Source organism: Solanum dulcamara, chromosome 3 (genome assembly GCF_947179165.1).
Source record: "Solanum dulcamara chromosome 3, daSolDulc1.2, whole genome shotgun sequence".
NCBI classification, from domain to species: Eukaryota; Viridiplantae; Streptophyta; class Magnoliopsida; order Solanales; family Solanaceae; genus Solanum; species Solanum dulcamara.
In genome coordinates, this window is record NC_077239.1 from 81,712,001 (window position 1) to 81,730,100 (window position 18,100).

General features: G+C 28.3%; 1 protein-coding gene across 1 annotated transcript; it reads right to left on the minus strand.

Annotated features, from left to right (window-relative positions):
* Window positions 1-1,049: 1,049 nt before the first annotated feature.
* Window positions 1,050-4,079, minus strand: LOC129883344 (transcription factor bHLH78-like). Its single transcript, XM_055957993.1, has 8 exons — window positions 3,271-4,079; window positions 2,929-3,117; window positions 2,715-2,780; window positions 2,551-2,619; window positions 2,375-2,446; window positions 1,955-2,167; window positions 1,673-1,760; window positions 1,050-1,512 (listed from the first exon to the last, which is right to left on the minus strand). The coding sequence occupies exons 1-8, from the start codon at window positions 3,916-3,918 to the stop codon at window positions 1,475-1,477; spliced, it is 1,383 nt and encodes a 460-aa protein (XP_055813968.1). The 5' UTR covers window positions 3,919-4,079; the 3' UTR covers window positions 1,050-1,474.
* Window positions 4,080-18,100: the final 14,021 nt, after the last annotated feature.

An 18,100-nucleotide genomic window follows, 5' to 3' on the forward strand; every position in this document is an offset into this window, starting at 1 on the left:
TTTTAAAAATAACATAAGGAAAAACATTAAACGTAGAGATATATTTTTTAATCTTTTTTTTTTGTAGAATTAGTTGCTCTATTATTTGGATTAAATTACATATATGCATAGAGACATAAAAATGCAACTAGGTGTTTTAAGTTCATGCATGGAATTTAAAAAATTGGTTTCAATTTTGAAAATTAAAGTGCAATATATGCTTATTATACATAAAGTTTTAAATATTTTTATGAAAAATAAAACAATAGAGAAGAGCAAGTAAGGGTGTTCACGGTTTGGGTAAAAATCGATCCAAACTGAAAAATCAAACTAAATCGATCAAATAAATTGATTTTTTATTTGGTTTGGTTTTACCATTTTAAAAACCGATAATATTTGGTTTGATTTTGGTTTTGTTCAAAAAAAAGCAAAAACCTACAAATTATAAAGCACACTAATTTAAAATAGTAAGTATGATATGTCTTTTATTTGTAAAACCATATCATTAGTTTATGTATTATTCAATAAGTATATGTTATTTAGTCCATTGGATTAGCCAATAATATAAGCAGAAAATTAAAAATAATTAAAGTTCTGGTATAAGAATTATAAGATTCAAACTGGAACAAAACAAAAAAAAATTTGAATGAATTAGTGTCTTCTTCTATTTTGAATGAATAGTTTCTTTTATTTTTGTGTATGGTTAATAACCTAATAACCAAACCAAACCGATGGATGTATATTTTAATTGATTTGATTTGATTTTAATAATTTTAAAATTGATTAAATTGATTTGATTTTAATTTTAACCAATAACCATTCCAAACCGACCCGTGAACACTCCTACGTGCAAGTACACCCTTCCCGTAGTTGACGCAGAATTTAAACGTAAGACAATTTTCAAGATGGAATCGATTTACTTTGTCAACGCCTTTTTAATTTATCTCATCATTCGGACTTGCCTAGTTAAACTTGCATTTTCTATGTGATTTGAAAACTATTGCACGAGAGCAAATTTTTCGAGTTCAAAAAAAAATGCCAAATAAATAGAAAGAGGAAATTAAATTAAATATAACAATTTTGTCTTCAATGAATTAGTGATAAAATTAGAATGGTAAGAAAAGTACATATATATCCATCTATCATCAACCCTCCCAAATACAATTTCTTACCAAATGAGACTACAAAATATTTTACAAAGTGCAAATCTTGGTAGAGTTTGCTAATTGCCTCTCCAATTTTTGTAGTAAGAATTACATGGAGAAAAGGAAATAATTAAAATAGTAATAATAACAATAATCAGAATCAGCCAAATTAATCACTTAAATAGATCAAGAATTTGGAAGAGAAAAAATATCACTTATATTTTTTCTTCTTCTTTCTTGAATTCGATATTTGCTCTGAATAGTTCTTAATCGTGAATCTTCTCTCTATGTACAGGAAGCCTCTCTCATTTGGGGGCCTCAAATAAATGCATCAATTGACCTTTTTGGGGTCATAGTTCAACTTTCATTTGAGAATTAGGTACATTACCTGCATTCAACAAAGGAAAAAAAAAAGTTAAACTCTCTTTGTATAAAAATCGATATGTACAGTTTACTAAGAGTTTAACTTTTATATACTGACAGTATAAAAGAATATATTTATATTATTAAATTATTTAAAGAATAGGTCGTACAATAAGGCGGGTTACCTTCTACACTTGGAAAACTCTGGTTCTGATTTTGGCCAAATCCCATTTGAACAACACTATTGAGATCATCCCCAAAGAATGTGGGGACCTGAAAAAAAAAAATCAAAGTTTCATTTAGAATTGTACAAATTTTAGGTAAGTCCTATTATGCTCGGAACCTCCAAAAATGTTGTTGGAATCGTATCGTATCTTGAAACACCCTAGAATTCGTGATATTTAGATGATCCAACACAGATACGACAACATTTTTAGAGGTTCGAGCAACCAGGATTAATTTATTACCTGAAGGGTAGGCTCAACAAAACCATCTAGAGGAGGCAATTGCATGCTAGAGTTTCTGATCAAATTAGGATTCAATGAATTAATTGGGAAGGGAAACTCTGCTCCTTTATGAAAATTTTGGTTTGGCTGAGATTGAAATCCATAGGGAAATGCTTGTGTTGAAGCTTCTGATGGATACATGTTATGTGCCAATGATCCCCTAGATTGAAACATCTGAAAAAAGAGGCAAAAACAAAAGAATCATAAATTTTCAAGATTCAATTTGTTTGTTTATTGATGAAAAGTAGTACTTAAATGAGCTGTAGTTCGGACTTTTTAAAAATATCATCAGATAATGTATTTTTAGAGAATCTGACACGAATGCAGCAATATTTCCGGAGAGTCCGAGCAACAAAATAATTAAGAGTTTAATTGACTTACATCCTTGGAAAGAAGAGCTTCCATGTTAAAGTCCATTCTTGGATTCACAGTAGCTAATTTCATTGAAAGGAACTACAAATGACATTAAACAAGTATAAGATTATGGTGAAATAATCCAGGGGATAATAGGCCCCGCAAAATTTAAGTGTGTTACAGCAAATTCGATCATAATTTACCTCAACTTGGCGTTGAAGTGATTGTACATAGTTAATAATCTCATCAAGCATCACAGCTTTTCCAGTCACCTATAATAAAAATTTCAATTTCCCATATCAGAATTATGAATTTCCTAGAGAATCAAGAAAATATTATTTTCCAAAAAAAAAAAAAAAAGAATCACCTTATTGCAGCCTGGTACAAGATCTTGTAAAAGCTTCATTCTTTCACTAATTTTCTCCCTTCTCACCTGTCAAGTTGAATAAACAATGTGTTAGGCAAAACAAAAAACAACATGAAAATTGGAAAATTTTGATTATATGTTGCTCCATTCTTCAAAAAAATGTAATATTTTTGGAGAATCCGAAACAGAGAATGGAATTGGAATTGCTACATACTCTTTCGGCTAGACTATGTGCATCTGTGGCTTGTCCCCTTCTGGCTCTCACATGAATATAGTCCTTTGGTGGCTCTGGTGCCTTTTGGTTGTCTTTATTTTCTTCTAAAGCAGCTTTTTCCTCTTCTTTTGCTACTTTATTTTCATTTTCCTCAGACTTGCTTCTTTTGGCATTTGATTCATTTTTCTCCTGCAATTAGGTACACAAAATTTTTGAAAAAAAATAATTAGAATTCCAAGAAACAGAACAAAAAAACATAGTTGATTTTACTCAACTAATAGTTATTATCTCAGAAAGTCATGATAACACAATTAATTCTGACAAAAAAAAAATGTACATTACATTGGCAATCTTGGCTGATTTTCCCTTGGAAATTGATTTCCTTTTTCTTGAATTGATATCATTTTGACCAATAATTTGGTCAGAAACTGATGAATTCTCTCTTGAATCTCCCAATTCTGAATTTCTTTGAAGCAAATTGACATCTTTGAATTCTTGAATCTTGATGGAATGGTTACTTGAAACTCTTGAAAGTTGTCCACTTTCCAAATTTGTTGCAAAACAAGAAAATCTAGCAGCCCTTTCAGCAAATCCAGGATCAGTAGTGAATTGTGTTGGTGGCAAATTCCCCATCATAGAAAGATTCAATTTTGGTGGAGAATTCAAAGGTGTACTATAACAAGAATTGTTACTACTATTATTATTATTCATGTTATAAGAATTTGGTGACATTTCTCTTGAATTACAAATACTACCTAGTCTACCAATTAATTCCCTCAACACAAAATTATCACCCCCACTACTACTATTATTATTAGGAATTGTAATAGGGGAAGATACCATTGAACTTAATGCTGACTCAAATGGATCAGAATTATTATTATTATTGTTGGTATCTAAATTGGAATTAAAGAAGCAATTTTGAAGATGTTCATAGCTACTACCCATTGTAGTGTCATCATCATTCATGAACAAATTTCCCTTTTCCATTTGAAAAAAAAAAAAAAAAGAAACCCCAAAAGGCAAAAATTCAAGAACTAATCAAGAATTAAAAAGGGTAGGAATTTTCTTGGAATAAAAATGGACACAATAATTTTTGGAGTAGTAACAAAATATTTAGAGGAAACAAGACTTAGGAGAATATGACTTTGTTATTTGAAAGGAAAGGAAGAATAGAGAGAATTGGAAGAGAAAATGAGGAAAGTTAGATTGAAAAATATAGGAGGAAAGTGAAGAGGAAAGATAAAGAAAATGGACAATGTGTGTTTGACCTTTTTCTAATAGGTAGTGGGGTGGGGTGGGGGTGGGTGGGGTATGGGGAAGTAGGGGGGTTGGTTGCCGGGCCTTAAACGTCAAACTAGCTGTTGTTTCTTTTGTTATGGGAATTAATGAAAAAACTATATAGTCTATTTATCTATCTATGAACTTTTAAACTCAAGAAGATTCAAACTTTTAAACTCAAAAGTTAAATTATCGAAATATTCTTTTAAAATTTAAAAATATACTATTAAAAGAAATAATATCCATTGCTAATCAAAAATTCAAAATAAAAAGTCATAATTTTTCCAACATTGCCAAACACCGATAACTTCTTATATGAAGGGTTGTGTCGACCCCATAAAAGTGAAACATATTCATTGACACACCAATATCGATTTCATGTCATGTCTTCTAGTTAAGGCACTGTCAAGAAATCCAAAAATATCAAAGTAAGTGAAAAGAGATGATCCGATATCACGGTATAAGTTTATTCTAATATTCATGAAAGATTCATACACCAACCAATTACCATAGTTAAGTTTTTATCTTTTCGTATCTCTCTAAACATAACTATAAATTTTAATCTATTATCAGTTGGACTATCGATTAAACTATTGGTTATATAGAACGGGAACGTGTTATTTTTACAAAATTCAATTTTTGGGGGGATAGAATAGATCTATTAGTTTGTTGGTATTCAACAGGAAAGGGAATACCCATTTTTGGTTTACTTTATTCTTTTTTGACTTTTTATGGTGGTTGATGAGTGAAAATATTGTTATAGAATATTACAGGTTTCTCAAATAGATAAATTTATTGGGTTACAAAGGTCGAATTTTTTTTATTTGATTTCAGTTAAATCGGTGTACAAATTAAAATTATACTCAAAGAATTCAAAAATATTTGCAATGTGAACAAGTGACTGATTTCTACCTATTTAACTGTGATTTTTTTAGGCTGAATTGCTTTAATCCAATTTGATTTTACATTTTTTTTCATAAAAAAATCTTTCTTTCTTTTTAAATAATATATGTTACTTCCTCTGTGAAATGTGAGCAGGTGAGTGATTTATACCTATTTAAGTGTGATTTTTTGGTGCTGCATTTGCTCTAATCCAGCTTGATTTTATACTTTTTTTTTCCATAAAAACTTTCTTTTTTGCTTTTCAAATAAAAAATCTTGCCCTCGGTCTCAATTTACGTGATACTGAATAGAATTTTGAAAGTTAGTCAAATATTGTATATATTTTTTTTAAAAAATATTTTGAAGTTATTAATTATTGTAATTTATCGAACTTTTTTATGTAATTTTCAAATATATAACAAACTAAAAAGAAAAATAAGACAAATAAATTGAAATATTGAATTTTTCAGTTACCCTCGCCTAGAAATAGGCATGTCGATGAACAACTATCTACTTATAACCACTTATTAATGTAATGTTTGAAAGTCATAAAAATAAAATATGTATCTATAAATTAAATTTTGATTCTTTATATTATATATTTTCAAACAATATTCAGTCTTTTCGACCTCGACAAATAAGTCATCACACAACATCCATAATGATTATTGAGAGAAATTGAATTTGTACTTTTTCCATTGAAGTTCTTTGTTTACTCAAAATATTATTTTACAATAGTGTGCATTAATATCTCGACATACACATGTAACACAAGTGTCGAGAAACTAGAATTTAAATTTTTTTGAATTGTGTGATCTTAAATTTAAAATATATAGAAGGTACCAAAATGTTATTTAGTATTATTGTCTTAAACATGTCATGTGAAGAGCTAAAATTGAAAAATTCTAAAAAAAACAAATGAACATCCTTTTTAAAAGGGACTAAAAAGAAAATTAAGAAAAACAAATTATAACGAAGGAATTATCTACGATCGATTGACAATAGTAGGATATATATTACATTTTGTTAGCCGGACTTACTTGGCCCATCGACATGAAGTAAAAAACTTCAACGTATTTTGACTTCTATGTTTAGGACTCTATGCTAGAATAGATGGTGAGAATGTACAGACTTGAAAGAAATGAACACTAATATTAAGACAAAGTAATCAAAGTTTTCAACGTATAAATAATCATATATCATATACTATATATTATCACACGTGCAATGCACGTGCCAAAAAATTAGTATTTCAAAATGTCCCAAATTTAGGTATGTAGTACTAGTATGTACATCAATTTTGTTATTCATCGCACTTTTGGTCCATTCATATCTTTACAATTTCTCATATTCGTCTTATCACAAAGTAGCTCCAAAATAAAAATAGATGAATTTCATGTGTTCAACTAATTCGATGAGAAAAATAAATTTAGGTTAGGTCTTTGAACATGAAGTAATAGTATTTGAAGGGGGGAAATTTTAAAGAAAAAAAAAGATATGAATTATCTATTTTAATTATTCTTTTTTTTTAGAAATTGACAAGTAACGCAATTCGATTTTATACTAATGTAGTTGTATAGGAACTATTTTGATTTCGACAAAATTACAAATTAAAAAAATTAGAGAAATTTTGATACAAAGAGATTATAAGGAATTTTATTAATGACTGATCGTTTTGATGAGTAACTCAATGAATTTAGTATGTCGTTTTAAAATTATACTTGAAGTTATTGAAATTGTGTTTTAACTTTATTCCACTTAAAAACAAAGTAATAATATTGCATTTCGTTTTCCTGTTCTTTGCTATTTATTTCATTATTTGTTTTGTTTTAGAGGAAAGCGTTTGTGTTTTTGGCATCCCCCACCCACACACACACACACACTTTTGTTCCTCCTCCTCCCTTTTTTTTTTTACATTTAAATAAAATATTTTTCTCTCTGTTTTCTGTTTTCATTTTGTATTTATGGAATCATTTTGTTTTTAAAATGAGAAAACTCCCCTCGTAGAAATGTCCAATTAATGGAGTGGATCTAAGTTTTTTTTTTTAATTGTGAGATAAATAATACTAATGTATATACGTATTCATATGAATTATTTCCGCTATCATGACAATAACATTTACATTTTTTTGTTGAAATTTAAGATAATAACATTGAAGGTTGAATGCCTAAATATAAAAAAGATAAATATCAGAATTTATCGATAATTAAGAGATCAAAAGTTATATCATCCCATTTCATTTCTTACATAGTATTTTTTAAAATTTAATAAAACAATAAATACATCTCCATTATTAATAAAAGATTTGAGTTTGAGAACAATGATAACAAAAACACAAAATAATAAGAAAAATTTAATTAAATGTAACGTGGAGAAAGTGCAGTAAAGCACCTTTTCAATTATTTTTACCGTATTTTAGCTGTTCTTTATTTCTCACTTTGTGGCTGCCTTTATTTTCCTTAAAGAATTATTTATACATAAAAAGTCTTGGTTGGACTATTTTTATATTTATTTTTTGTGAAAGACTGATGAGGAAAACAGATCTAAAGGGGTCTATCTGGGACCCACAAGAAAAATATTTAAAAGCAAAAAAAAAGGTCTTGGAAAAAAGGAAAAAGAAAGTATTTTTTTTAATTCTTTATATTTAAGATTTATAGCACTTGGTAGTAGAATTGGGGTTACTTCTTCACAAAGTAATCATTAGTACTATATAGAAAAGTATATACTACTAAAATTAGGAGCATATTTTATATATAGTAATTATAAAGTTTATCTTTTCTTACGTTGTACTTTATTTCTTGTTATGAGAATCAAAAACAATATAAGCCTTTGAAAATAATTTTGTTCATGTAAATTTTGAGTTTACCCTGTCCTTTTTGATATCCTCAATCATCACGATCTTATAGTTATCAATAAATATAGTTTGTAATAACACAATCAAATCATCTCAAACGATCCTCTTTTAATTTATTTTTATACTACTTGCACCTTTTACAAATATGCGTATTTCTAATTTCGTATGACTATACTTCTATCTTAATTTATATTGTTATATACACTTGTAATTCAAGGGCGGACCCACGTGCAGTTTAGGGGTTCATCCGAACCTCCTTCGTTAAAAAATTACACTGTATATATAAGATAATTTTTTGAATTTATGTGTATATATTTAACATTGAACCCCTGAACATAAGCCAAAGGACTAGCTCAGTGGCAAAGTCTTAGCTGGTCTTAGCTCGCAGGTTCGAATCTGAATAACATTTTTTTTTCTGATTAGCGTGTTTAATTTTTTTTGAACATCTTCATAAAATTTTTGGGTCTGCCACTGCAGTCGTAAAGTCTCTACCTTGTTAAAAAATTCTCCATAATTCAAGATTTTGATTGTTTCCTCCTTAATTTCATCAATTAACACAATATAATACATACAACATATGATCTCTTCATAATATATTTTTAGTTAGCTCATCTATTTATGGTAGAATTAAAAAATTTATAATTAAATTTTTAATAATTGAAATATTTTGTACCGTGATTTTTTCTTTCTTGCTGTACTCAATCTAATTATAGTGGCAGAGAGTTGTTGATCCAACTATTATTCAAATGATAAAAGTAAATAAAGGCATCTTCTAAAGTTTCTTTAGGAATAAGTGAGTACTATATTTTATCCCATATTTTATTATTAGGATTAAGTGAAAGTAGCATGTAAGTCAATAACACAAGATTGATTTAAGTGTAATTAGTTGTGTTTAGTTGGAATTAATTACTAAATTACTAAGGGGAAGAAGAGGACAATGATGTAGAATAACATAATAGAAGACAAAAAATAGAGTTATTCCCTCCTGTTCTTTTGCTTCTATTATGTATATATATAAATTAATTATTACTATTTTATGTAAAAACTTGTAGTGATAATTTTTTTAAAATTTTTAATTTCAACTTGTACAGAATGATTGAATGTTTGATTAGTTATGCATATGTGCATTTTTTTCTGTACCTGTTTTCATCTTGGGAAATGAAAAGGAGAAAAAAAATGTCTCGTCATTTTGTTTTTATCCACCGCAATAAAATGGATATATAGGAGTTTATCGTATTTGTGGGTTTAATTAATTATTTAATAAAATGGATATAAAGGAGATTGATTTTTTTCTAATCTCGAATTTATAATCGAGATTTTGAAGAAGCTTCAATGGCTAATAGAGTCTTTCGATCCCATCAACTCAAAATCTCTCTTAAACGATTTCAAATTTTAAATATTAGCTTTTTCGATGTTTCGAGTCTTTTGATATATTCACTCAAAACAATTCATATTTGCAGCACGTTGAATTTCAAAATCAAAATTGAAGGAGCTTTAATGTTATAAACATATTGCGGAATCTTAAGCTTCCTTTCATGTTTCCAATCGAAGAAAGGAAGAAATTAAAAAGGGCGAAAAAGAAAGAAGAAGAAGAGAGAGAAAGAAATGGAAAGCAATACTGTAGTTGGCTGAAAATTGTGCTGGTTAAATTATTTTAACTCATTTTTTACTCAATTTCATTTCAAAAAACTTTTGAATGAGTCACTAACTCATTCATTTATTAACTCAGTCCATTTTAAACTTGCAAACTATAAATTTTATAATTGGTGTGCATACTCAATGAGTGTAAATATTGATTGGATTCTTTTTCCTCTCTAGTGTCCTTGGAGAAAGTTTATTCTATATTCTATAGTTTTATCATTTATGTAGGTGGTTGAAAAAGGCTGTGTAGGCTTCGATGGGCTAGAAAACCTCTAACGATCTTCTACTAATTATGTATATTTAATTTTTTTTGTGTTTCATTAAATACTCATTTTCCCATAAAGTCTAGTAGTGTCAAGCGTGGAAGCTCGATTACCAAGTTGAAGAACAAATGTTTTTGGTTAGAGCACAAGAGGAAAAAAACAAAAAAAAATAGAGGTGTGTCCTAGTATTTTAGTATCGGAAAAGGGTGGAAAATACCCAACTTATTTTTAATTTGATTCATTATTGTTATATTTATTTTGTTGTTGTTGTTTACATTATTTTTATATACATTGCATATTTTTTCTGTGTCTAATTTTTTGTATTTGAGTTGAGGATCTTTCAGAAATAGTTTATTTGCTATCACGAGGTAATGATAAGATCCTTGTATATTTTATCCTCTTCAAGCCTCATTTATGAAAATTTCATTATGTATGTTATTGTTTTTGTTGCTATTGATCCACCAATGTTTATATATGATTATGTATAATGAATATATATAACTTATGTATATCGATATAAAAAAGTAAACAATAACTTTACTCAACTATTCGTATAAATATCTTGATTAATAATTCACATATTTTCATCTAATAAAGTATTATCTTAAATCTCATGTGAGATTTTATCGTGTCGGTTTGGTCTATTTCACAAATTGAGTAGACTTTACGACTTAAAATGACGTGTAATAGTACAAAAATAACAGCAACTACTTTTTTATTCAGCGTAAAATGCGTGTCTTTACGTGAAGTAATAATTAAAAATTTCATTTAATCATGAAAATATAGAAATAAAACATAAACTGTGAGTAGTAGCCCATAGAAATTGTAATTCTATTGGTGGATATTATAGTTTTTTTTTTCTATATAACTTTTTTTTTCTTCCTTTTAAGGTAGTTCTGCCAATTTCTGGATTGACCACGTGTTGTAAATTTTTGGTCAATTCCCATAACCTGTAGAATCTGGAATTTTCAGTACTGTTACTAACAGTTAAATTTTGACATCGATCGATTTGTCTCGATTTTCGAACGAAAATTAAAAAAATTTAACCACCCTCTTCTACATGTGTTTTGGACCCTTCTCTCCGCCCATCACAAGTATATATATTATTAACATTGAACACATATATACATGTAAGAAAATAATTAGAATTTTGACAAATATTAAATTATGAACGCATAATTTCAATAATATTCTATGGCAACCATCAAATTATGTTATTTCTAATATCTTCTTATTGACTTAGTTACACCACTCATGGATATAACCGATAAGTTGAAGTGTCCTTATCGATTTGTTTCTTTAAATTTTTAATTCTCTTCTACCAGCACACACATTGAAAAATGATTTATTTATTTTTAATAAAAGAGCAAATGCGTGAATGCATTGCATGGATTTGCATGAGAGTTGAAAGAACTATAGAGACAGAAAATCTCTTAATAATATAATAGCCAAAGAGCTATGAATTTGCATTTATTTATATTTATATATCATTTATTTATTTTGCTGACCAAAACCAACTTTGCCTCTAACAAGCCACCGCCCCAATTCTTTCATCTTACACGTTAATATTTTTTTTCTTCAAACTCAATAAATGCAAGTGTGGACTGTATATTATCGATTAAATGCATGCATTATGTACATATATGAAGGGACAGAATACTAAGGTTCACAAAAGTCATTCTTGTTTAGGTATCGTTTCTAAAAAAAAATGACAAACATATATGTATTTTTAAATTCAACGACAAATTAAAAACGTATCTAGTGTAATTCGACTAGTACGACTTGGGGAGGGTGGTGTGTTCATAGCTTTACATTTTTTTTTTGAAAATAGAAAGGTTATTTTCGATAGACCCTCGGATCAAATAATTCATATCGATAATTAAGTATGTTAGTAGTTAATTAAGTATGTTAGTAGTGAAGAATTCATACTAAAAAAAATAATGAAGGAGAGTACAATAGTAAGAAACAAGTAATATGATAATCGATGCAAAGAAAATTAAGAAACAACAGTAAATTAAAATTGAAGAATAATCTAACGGGATGAAAAATCTTTATATAATCGGATATTAGTTATATGTAAGATAATTGCCGGAAAATATTTTATAAGCTATAACTCTTGACATTGTAATTAGAAATACCAGTTACACTAGAATAATAGTGTTAAAATCTCTAATTAATTAATTAGTGTCAGTGGCAGAGTTAGGAATTTGAGCACTAAGGCGATTTCTTTCTTTTTTAAAAAAAATTAGTAAAAATGTCACGCCTAAATATGAACTCTTTAGAGTCTAATACAACAACATATTGAATATAATCGCACAAGTAAAGTTCTGAAAAGGATAAAGACTATGCAAATCTCGAGATTGTTTTCGAAAAATCTTCACCAACGTCCTTTAAAGTCTAATGTTTTGCAAAATTCAGATTAGAAGCTCTGAATCTGAACTTCATTTTAGCAAATAATAAACAGGTGATGGCAATAGGCTGCCTAACCCCTACACTCGAGTTAGGTACTTTTTTTTTTTGGGGGGGGGGGGGGGTCCCAAAAGAGAGAAAAAAAAGTTAGATATACAAATTTATGCTTTAATATTTTTTTCAATGAGTAATCTTTGAGATGTAGACTCTATAAATATGAGAGTGACTTGAGGTTTACGACTATATATATGTGTTGATTTATATGTTCATGGATTTGCCAAACTTCTAGGATATAATCTCCACGTATATATTATTAGTGTTATAGGTGACCATTTTTAGTGCTCGAACTGATAAAGGCCTTTAATTAAAATTGGAAAGATTTCAATCATTCCATCACAATTCATGATGATAAAATAACGTAACTATTATTTCATTTAACACACAACACATTTTTTTTAAAAAAATTGACCAGCCATTGTTGACTATCTATATAGTCTAATATACACTAATTAGCCACTCTTGTTCCATACAACTTGCATTAATTTTATTTCAGTTTCAAACTTCAAAGATGCCTCTATGTCGGCAAAGAACAAAATTTATTAGCCCCCAATAGTAAAAAAAACTAACAAAAATAAAATAAAAAGAAAAGGAAAAAAGAAACCCTATGGTAAATAAAATTATATTTTTATTAAAAAGGATAAATAAATGAAGACTCAATAAATACTCCAACAACCCTTTGATCCTAACGTGACATTCAATCATTAAACACATATATAAAAATAAAAATAAAAATTGCAGCTTCCTTTGACCTAATAAATATGTTATGTATCCTTTGTCTAGGGACAAATGTTGCTTTCTTATTGGTGCTTGGCACAACAATCGAGGTAAAACCTTGTTTATTAGTATTAAATAAGTTATTAAAAATGGTTTAATTTATTGACTCTGCAGGTTTTCTTAGAATAGACCGTTTTGTTTTCCTTAATTATTCTAGTATTCTACTACGTATGGAAGTGGTTTTTGTTTTCCACCGGTGATAAATAATTGTTTTGGAGCTCGATTAATTTAAGATTGATTAATAGAAAAGTCCAATGTGATTTTATTTTCATGATTCGAACCGATCGAGCCTTATGCGTAAGCAATTAATAAGGGTTACTAACTATTTATCATTACTTTTTGAGATACTCGATGTCTAGTACTTTCTTTGTGGATGGATTAATTCAAAATCAATCGAGAAGTCCTACTTTGATATGTCTTTAATTCTCTGCTAAAGGGCGATTTCATTTCTATGGATTTGAATAGGGACTTTTGATTAAGTATGAAGGCTTACTTATTTACATGTTGAGAATAAAATTAAATAAATAAAAGTATTCTTTCTCTAATAATTTAAATTTTTAGATAAGATGATCAAATACTTCAACATGATATTAAGTGGAGGTTCTGAAATCGAATCTCACCGCCACATATCACTAAAAAAAAATCTAATTAAGTGCTTGTCTCATTAAAAAAAATATTAAATACACGCATAAGAAGACGTGTTGAGATAAGATAATCACACACTTTAACTCAAGTCATCCCCTTTGGTAAAATCCATTATTTTTTTGCTTTGCAAATTTTATTGAAGCAATATTAGTACACCAGGTTTTAATCAATATAATCTCATTCATATTTCACTAATGAAAATCATTTTAAAATTATTATCATTAACGAGTTTGGAATTTTCACAATTTAAGTACTACAACATGTGAATTTAATTATAACCAATTCAATAAGATTATCTAGAAATTCCTCCCGAACTTTAAAAAAGATAATAAACTGTTTTTTAACGTATAATTTCCAGTAAACATCGAAGAAGTCTCTTCCAATCAAAGCCTAGAAGGAATCATTTGTATTTATATGTCAGGAAGGTTAATGATTAAGGGAAGATTAAATTATTTTTAAGTGATAATTAATTAAATATTGATCAAACGACAAGGGTGTCAGAAAGCAGAAATTATTCGATTTATTATGCAAATAGTTTATTTTAGAATTGCAATCAATTTCAATATTTAATGACCGACTTCTTTTGATTTAATATACCAAGAGGGTAATTAATTAAATATATTGTAGATAACTTCTAATGCAGTAGAATTAATTAAAAAAATAATTGTTTTGGGATTTTGGTTAGTACAGTAAAAATAAGAAAAGATATTCTTAATGCATATAATATTAGACCAATATGAATTTAAGTACATAGAGATTATGAATATCGAGAAACTATATAAAGTTGATATATCCCAACTTAGATGGAGATTGAAATATATATTGTTATTCTTGTTGTTCTATTGATAGTAATCAATCTAGACTTGATCCAACTCATATAAATAATCAAAATCAAGTTTGAATTCTCAGAGCTCGATTCAAACAAATTTTTCGCGACTTCCAATCATGTGATGATCGTTTATATCTATTCGTCGCAGTTAAAATTTTATCCGTCACAAATTAAAAAGAGTGAGAAAATATACGTATGCATGGATGAGATATTCGTGGGATTTCAATCAAGTTGACATGAATACATGGAAGAATGTTAGTTTTTTAACATGTAAATCACCAGTATTTAAGCCTAAAAACAATTTTTAATCAAACTTAAAAAGTCATACGTATATCAATCACCATGTTAACAAGTAAAGTAACTTAATAGATTTTAAAAAACTAAATAAATATAATACAAATAAAAGAGCAAGAAAGAAACAAGTGGTGTAAGACTTATGAGTGGGATTCCTCTAGGTTCCCATTTCCTTCTAATTAAGTTGACTTTCATGTATTTATATTCTATTGGATTTGCTTGTCCCATAGACTTGTGTAATATATATGTGTTGTATCTCAATTCTCATAAATGAAGTTTGGGTCAATGAATTGTGGATATCTATGGTTAAAATATAGAAAAAGTAATTTAATGTACTAAGCTTTTGCTATATGAAAAACTTTAAAAGGATCGAATGACAAAAAAGTCACGAGACTAATTTTTTGACCTCCTCTCACACCTCCCCTGTTGCTTTTTAATTTTCACATTAATATTTTTTTCACAATTAAAGTACTTTTCATCTTTTGTCATTAGTAAAGAAGGAGAGGGATTTTTTTCCTCAAACAACCCTGTTATGAATATAGAAATAAAGTATTTTTTTTATTTTTAATAAGAGGTCTCGTGTTCGAGTTTCTTTGAATACGGAATCGTCTTTGTTAAATAGCGTTTTATCTTAATGTAGAACTTTTCGGCACGAAATCGAATTTCGTTGAGCTCCAATATAGATACCGAACACCAAGTGAAAAATTAGAAGAATCTTTTTTTTAGAGAAATTAGAACCAAGAACAAAATTTGAAACGGAAAATGTAAAAACTTAAAAACTGGGTACATTTCATAGGCCTCCATGGATTGGGCATTTACAGGTTTAATGGGCTTCAATGAGAATGGGTTTCTCGGTGATTTTGGGCCTTATGATTACAAGTCGGGAGAAGTTGGGAAATTTATTTAAATGTACTGCATTAAGAAAATATTTATCATTTATAATAATAATATATTTTTTTTACTGAACACTTATAATACATATTAATGAAAATAATTTATAAAACTCATATAATACAAATTTTATTCATGGATAATATATTTATCACACACTTCAATACACTTATAATACATTGTGTCAATTTCTTACCATACAAGTATAATATATTTTATAACACTTATAATACATTTATATTGCATGCATAGTTTACTTTTAATACATGGACAATATATCATAATATTGCTATAAATGATAATAAATAAAAAGTATCGCTAAAATCAGCAATTATTTATTAAAAAGTGTTTTTCCTAGTAATTTTTTTGGAGAGGTTTCTAAATGACCCTTATAAAAGTTGGTCATGATATTTTATCCCCCTAAGAAAAATTTTACAAAAATAATTTTCATCTATAATATATTAAAGTAAATTTTATCTAAATCTCATAGTGATTCTTCTCAATTACACTATATCTTTACTCTTTTAAAAATTACCCGAAATCCCTTCTTTTTGGTCACTTCAGGATACATCACGTACGTCGTGATACATCGCGTAAAGTGATGTATCCGACGTCTCGATACATCGCGTAAATGATGTATCCGATCGATACATCACGTAAAGTGATGTATCGCTTACAGTTGATTTATTAGAGAATATGAGAGAGTAAGGATTTTTGTCTTCTTTTTTTTTTTCAAATAGTAGGGAATTTTAGAGAATATAGTAAAATAAGTTGTGTATTTAGGTAGTTTTTTCTATATTAAAAGCATGAAAGTCCTTAGAAATATTGTTTGAACTTTTTTCCTTCATTAAAAGCTCTACTTTAGATAAAATCGTTTTTTCACCATTTTTCTTGAATTATTATACTATTATTTTAATGATACTGAATATTGGCTATAATAAACATAATAAAAACTGAATGGAAAAGATTTCTTATTATGATTAAATTCGTACACTGATAATATTTTTCCAACTAAAATAGACTTGATCCAAAAAAAATAGTCAAAAAACTTCCAAAATAATAGCAAAGAAGATTTTAAAAAACGTTCAAAATAGGCAAATAAGGTCCACAAGATTTATTTAGTTTTGTTAGTTAGCTTGCTGGGTACCGTGTTGTTTGGTTCTCACCCCTTGCTTCTACACTTGTGTATGTCCTGAGCCCAGACCGTGATTATTCCCTTTTTCTGAGTATCTGAGGCTTTCAGGAGATTGAGAGAGGTAGCTATTGACATCCGGCTGACTCTCAGATTTAGTGTACTTATGCTTTACTCTATTTGAGAGTTGAAGACATATTGAGACTTGTATTTTCATTTCAATCTTGTTTTAGTGGCTTATACATGCGATAACCAATCTTTGGAGGTTATTTTTAGTTAAAAGACTTCCGTTTTTGATTACTACTTGTCTATCTAAACAGTTTTCCGCTCTATTTCCATAAATGTTGCCTTTTAGGCTGACTTGTCCGGTGGAAAATGACAGGTGTCATCACACCCGGATTCGGATTGTGACGTATATAAATAGTACATAAATACTCAACTTTCAAGATTATTATGTTGCTCCAATAAATGCTCTATTAAATTATTACGGAGTTCAAAATGAGCATTTTTATCCTTAATTTTTTTTATGTCTAGCTAAAAATTGTGCAAATAGAAGATTTTCATCTAGCACCATTTATGTCGTTGCAGTTGGAGCCTCTACGACATCTTGAATTGATGCACTAAGATCATGTTCATCCCCGATTATCATGTTGTACAATATAATACATGTAGTCATTATATCGTGTAGCACTTTCTTTCTCAAAAAACGTGACGGTTTTGCGATAATTGCAAAACGTGATTTCAAAACTCCAAATGCACGTTCAACATCTTTTCGGCACTATTCTTGTTTCATCGCGAAATATTTCTTCTTTTGAGAACGTGGATTATTGTTGTGATTTTTAAAATTATTATGTTATGTATTGTATTATAGCAACTGGCTTGATAAACATCAAGATGCAAAAGAAACAAATTACGTGCTCCATACAAATAAGGACCCTATGATATTGGAGAAGCAACACCGTCCATCCGAGTACCACCCTTTGAGGGTTGAATAGCAAGCGGAAGTAGCCCAATGATTCGAGGCGTTGATAAGCCATGGTGTAGGAGCGCGAGTTCAATTCTCAATACTTGTGTTGACTTTTAAGCCTTTTTAAATATAATTTAAAAATAATTATAAATAAAGTTTTTATTACCATAAATATATAAATTTTCTAAATATCATATAATTGATATATGATTTTTAGAAGATTGAAAGATAAAACTTAAAATTTAAAAT